The 5,934-nt window shown below is 36.3% G+C and overlaps 1 protein-coding gene across 1 annotated transcript in view; it reads left to right on the forward strand.

Moving 5' to 3' along the window:
• Positions 1 to 467: 467 nt before the first annotated feature.
• CFAP70 (cilia and flagella associated protein 70) overlaps positions 468 to 5,934 on the forward strand; it is a 76,922-nt gene continuing 71,455 nt past the window's right edge. The window contains 3 exon segments of the mRNA XM_006915518.3: positions 468 to 507; positions 2,450 to 2,552; positions 3,605 to 3,791. Coding sequence (XP_006915580.1) covers positions 2,490 to 2,552; positions 3,605 to 3,791 — 250 coding nt within the window. The 5' untranslated portion in view covers positions 468 to 507; positions 2,450 to 2,489.

The following is a 5,934-nucleotide window of genomic DNA, read 5'->3' on the forward strand; positions in this document are numbered from 1 at the left end:
TTTTATTATTTTTTAATTACGTTTACTGGGATAACATTGATTAATACAATTATATAATTTTCAAGTAGGTTCACTTTTAAAATACTGTCTTATCTGCGTTTTTCACAGAGAAAGATTTAAACCGTTTTCCAAAACGTTTAATAAAGGCATCATTTCACCGTTAAATAAAATTTCTTTTTAGTTTTTCTCCTTATTTATAGAGGGATATTGAAAGAAAAGGGTCAAGAACGCAATATCGAAAGGTGGAAAACTTTGCACTTAACCAAAACTTTTGCCAAGGGAAAGTGCCACCGGCATAAACATATGGAAACTCAGGTAGGAAGGCTGCACCTCGCGCACTCCGTTATCGGAGCGCAGGCGCAGAAACTCACCTTGCGCCTCGCTCCTTGTTCGCCCCCAAAACGTTATCGCGAGCCTTGGTATACACTTGTGGTGACTGAGGAAACTAAGTTCTCGCGAGAGGTAAGTGGTTGCTATAGTTGCGAAAAACATCTACGGCTATCGCAGGTAAGACAGCTGTCTCTCCTCAGAAAACCCTGTTTTTCCGGCCTCCCTACCGCGGCCCTGCGGCCACACCCGGTTCCCTCCATCTCTGCTCCTGCAGCTACGGCCAGGCTGAAACGTACAGACCGCATCCCCGCACTCCCGTACTCACCTAAACGCTGCAACTCCGCAAAGCGCGGACGCTCACGCCTGCCCCAGGGCTCCTACCCAAAGCCAGACAGAAGACTCCCTTACCGCTTTGTGCCGAGATCCGCCGCAGTAAGCGCGACTGCACCCTTATCCCTAGACCACACATCATCCCGTCTTCTCCTACATCTAACCTATTTCTAATTTGACTCAGCCTGCAGCTTCTCCTAAACAGATGACAAGAAATGCGTGCCTTGTTGGGAGTAACAGGAGCACCTGTCTGACCGTCTGAACCATAACTTGTAGTTAGGCAGATTTATTGCATTCATTATTCAACAAATATGCTGCTAATGCCTCTTGCAGGCAAGACGTGGTGCCAGGCCCTGAGAGGTTGTAAGTATAACAGATTACTGTCTTTATGGGGGTAATTGAGCCTTCAGGAGAAGCAGTGCATATTAATAATGCTATTTGTGCTTGCTTCGTAGGTTAAGCAGTTTTGCTATGTTAGTGGTGTCGACTGAAAAATAACATTGACTAGGTGTTTGGTCACCAAAAAGGATTTATTGGGGTGGAGGAGGGGAAGAAAGGGTTGCAACCCACTGCATGTAGACATGGCAAGTCAGGTGTGCACTCTGGCCTCTATGCCAAGGTGGAGGAGTAGATATAGAAGAGAAAAAGAAGTTAAAGGAAGGGGAAGTTAGAACCACAGCTGTTTATTATAGAGTTCTTCCTGTGGGGTTCTGACATGTAAGGTTCTCATGATTACATAGAATGAGAAAACTTCCATAAGTCTTACCTTCTCATGTAGACCCTCCTGACTGTTTGCTTAAAGTTCCAATTAGCCTTTATCAGTGGATATTCACAAGAAATTTGAAACAGGTCAGAAGTTTAAATCCATTTTACAGAAGGTAAAACTGAGGCTCAGAGAAGTTAGGCATTTGTCCAGGGTCAGGCTAGTGAAGGCCTAATTCATGTGGTACTATTGAAAAGAAGAGAAGGAAACTAATACAAAAGATCATTCCAAATGTAAGCTTGATAAGAAAATCGTTGGCCACTCAGGTCTGAATGAGCCTGGAGTCATGGTGTTGAACACCTGAGACTTTTAGGTGACTGGGAAAATGAGTACTTGGAAAGAGAGTGTAATTATACAGTCTAGGGGCAGCAAGATATCTCCTGTTTTGAACCACCAGTCCTAGACACACTTAACATAGTATGGTCTAACTTACATTTGAATTATGTTAAGTTCCATTTTGAATCGAGTCAGAAAACATGACCTTTTTTTAAAAAAAAAAAACCCATATCTAATTTATTTTTGAAATTGTCTTTAGTGTTGTAAAATAATTAGAAAATATCTTTGACTAAATAAGAAATATGTCAGGACTTTTCCCAGTGGACTAACCAATCTATGTGTCTGCTTCTTTCCCATTATTAAAATATATTTTTGTATAACTGGGAAATTAAATAACCATTGAGTGGAGCTTTGCACGTTAAAACAAACAAACAAACACCAAAGAACATTACAAAGGGTGTGGGAAATGGGGAATTTAGGGAATGCCATTTCTACCCTCTTTTTCTGTGATAATTTATGCTTCATAGGTTAGTTACATGTATAAGGATCTTTTTAGCACTAACTGGTGGAATCATCCTCGTGACCGGCTCCCTAAAGCCCTGCCTGTCTAGCAGCAAAGGTTAGAAAGGGCACAAATAGTGCTAGATGATTGCATTTTCATAGGTTCACTCCGGTATTGGTTATGATGTAACGTGAGTACTTTCGCAGCTATGGTACATGAGGGGACAGGTTCGTTCATTATGTTTACAGAAACCAGAGAAGACCAGAGAGACTTTACCCAAGTTCCAATATGGAGCAGGTTTCATCAACAGGCAAACCTATACAGATCACCGTGACAGATGGATATGACTTGGTAAAGTTATTTTTGGAAATCCCTAGTTTATTCATACTTCTTGAAAGTACATTAGCCTTTGAACTCGGATCTCCTTGTCAAACATCTACCTGCTGGTCAGGGGAAGGTGTGTTCGGATCATCAGTGGGAGGAATGGAGTTTTGCATCATCCTGTATCACCAAACCTGCTGACTTTACGTGGCAATGGCACTTCCTTCTCAGTGTTCCTTATTGATAGTGTAGAATCAGCAGTTCACATTACTGTGTGTGTAAACTACCTGGCAATTCGAATGCTAAATTTAACAGGTAAAACAAGAAGTGGTTTGTTTTCCTAGACAGCAGGATCTGAATTCTTTCAGAGTTTCTCTTGTGATTAATTTTATTTAATAATAAATTTAAATAATAAAACTACTAGAAATTATAAGATTATTAATTATAAGATTAATAATTATAAGATTATTAATTATAATGAAACTACTAGAAATTATAAGAATAATGAAATGGAAAAATATTCAATATTAAGTCAAAAAGGTATAAAGTATATATAAATGTGTGTGCACATTTACACACATATACACATATATATTCACAACAAAACACTAGAAAATATATTCTAAAATGTTAGAATATTAGACCTTATAGTAATTTGTTTTACATATTAGACCTTATAGTAATTTGTTTTCCTGTGTGTTCTTCTTACTTTCCCAAATGTTCCACAATATAATTTTATAAACACAATAAATGTTATTTTTCAAAACTCCAATATCATGGCATGTAAATACAATGTTAACTTGAACACCTAGTTTCTTGCATTAAATCCCTTTCTGCTTAAAATTAAAAAAGATACCAAGTAATATTTTAAAATAAATCCAAGTCATTAGGTTAAAAAATAAATACAATATTGCATTTAGCTACAGCTAGTTTTGTTTCTACCTACCTCTTTTGTATTTGTGACATAGCTTGATAGGAAAACATGGAAAATTCTACTTAGTACAAGTCAAAATGGGTTGCCAGATATGTAGGAAAATTCTCTATTTGAATATAATTGTAAAATAGTATGTTTCTGTCAACAGAAAGGTTTTAAAGGAGATACTCCAGTTACCTTTATTCGTGCAGAATTCAATCAGGTGGTCCTGGGAGACTCTGCAAAAATTACTGTTTCTCCAGAAGGAACTGCAAAATACAACTTCACTAGCACTTTAGAGTTCAATACTGAAGGAGGAATTACTTTAGATGACATCTCCCACAAACCTGTGTTCTGTAAGTCCTTATGGTTCTAAAAATGTTAATTATATGAGTATGTTTTGAGGCAATTCTGAGATATTTAGTACCTGTTGTTGGGACAGATGGACACACCTTACCTTCTTAATCTTAAGGAATAACACGGTATAGTTTGAGTCCTACTTGCTTCTGGCAGCAGTCACCGTGGCCTACAAATTTTAACCAGTTTGTGTCAAAAACTTTTTGACATTTGACTGAACTTTGCAGCCCTTATCTCCTAAGCAGAGTTGGGAGCTTTTTCTTTATGTTCCTGTATTTAGGGTTGCCAGATTTAGAAAAAAAAACAAAAAACAAAATTTGGGACATATAGTAAAAAATTATTCATTGTTTATCTGAAATTCAAATTTTAAAATGGGCATCTTGTATTTTACTTGGCAACCCTCTCTGTACTTCTGTATACTCACCATACTGTATAGCAATTATTAATTTGCATCCCTTATTAAAAGAGGCAGTTTTTGAAATCTGGGCCGTATCTTATTTATTTCAGAATTTCTACTGCCTAAAAATATCTGGGACATAAAAGGGCTCAAAAAGTATTTGTTAAATGAATGAATGGATAAATGGATAGATGGTTTCTGTATCCATACTTTTATAGCTTCTAACTATACAGTGTTATTTCTGACATATTTTATTCCCACACGATATACTAATCTAAGGCTTTTTTTGTTTGTTTTAATCCATACTCTGTATTTTTTGTTTATATATATAAAATATATATAATTATATGTATAAATATGTATTTATATATATGTATAAAATTTTTTTTTAGTAGCACATCTTCAGAGGTGCCTACATAAAACCAAGGATTCTAAGATCCCAAGCCCAGAAAGGTGGGACCTGGGAATCTATACAGTATTATAGAGCAATGCTTTCCAAACCTTTCCTTCTGTAGGAGTCACCTGAAGTTCTGGGAGAAAATAGTCTTCACGGTTCCACCATGAATCACCAAATTCACAATTGCCAAGGGAACCGCACCTTGAAACAAAAATCTCAGGTGACTTCTGAGAAACACTGCTCCAGGTAGTGATTCCTAGCTTAGACCTTGCTGGGAATCGGTCACCCTTGGAGACGTTCATCTGACTCACAGTCTCTGGACATTCCGTTTTACTTTTTCTTTTTTGTACTGTGTGCTTTGCTGTCACCCCAGATAATGAGAGTGTCCTGTTTGCTTTCTTTCCCAGTATGTTTGATGGGAAAGGAAGAACTGGAACAATCTTTTAAACATGTCACTGAACTCAAAGAAAGGGCAATGCCTTTATTCCATAAGCAAAGCAGAGACTGAAAGCTAGAACTCTTGAACAGTTTCCATTGGTGGTGGTGGCATAGGAGGTTTTAATACTCTTATAAGTACAGAGATCTTGGGCTGCTGTAGATGGGGAGTTAAGACTGAAACCACTCTTCTCATAAGCCAAGGCTCTCAAATAGAATGGACTAGGAAGAAAATTCCATTCACTTTCATATCTCTCTAGGCCCTGGGTAGAGGAAAAAAGTCTTTTCTAAGAATTAGTAGTCATGCATTTATGCCAATCATTAAGTAACATATATTTTCTTAAAACACACAAAGAACATTTATATAATAGAAACTGGCCACATACGAGGCATAAAGCAGGTTCTGCCATGTACCAAAGAATCAAAAGCATACAGACCAAGTTTTCTGATCAAAATATAACAATCAACAAAATTAGAAATCAATAACAAAAAGATAGCTAAAAATTCATTTGGCAAATTTAAGGGACATTTATGAATATTTCATAGGACAAAGAAAAATCATAATAAAAATTGCAAAACATTTAGAATCAATCAACAGTAAACACCAAATATCAAAACTTATGGGTTATAGCTAAAGTATTACTTAGAGATACAGTATAAACATCTGCTCTTATCCACAGAGGATACATTCCAAGACCCCAGTAGATGCCTGAAACCACAGATAGTACTGAACTATATATATATATACATAGATATATATATAATTTTTCTTTTATACATACATACCTCTGATAAAGTTTAATTTATAAATTAGTCACAATAAGATTAATAGCAATAACTAATAAAATAGAATTAAAAATATGCTATAATCAAAGCTATGTGAAATGGTTTCTTTTTTTAAATTTTTAAAATA

Source organism: Pteropus alecto, unplaced genomic scaffold, assembly GCF_000325575.1.
Source record: "Pteropus alecto unplaced genomic scaffold, ASM32557v1 scaffold155, whole genome shotgun sequence".
Lineage (NCBI taxonomy): Eukaryota > Metazoa > Chordata > Mammalia > Chiroptera > Pteropodidae > Pteropus > Pteropus alecto.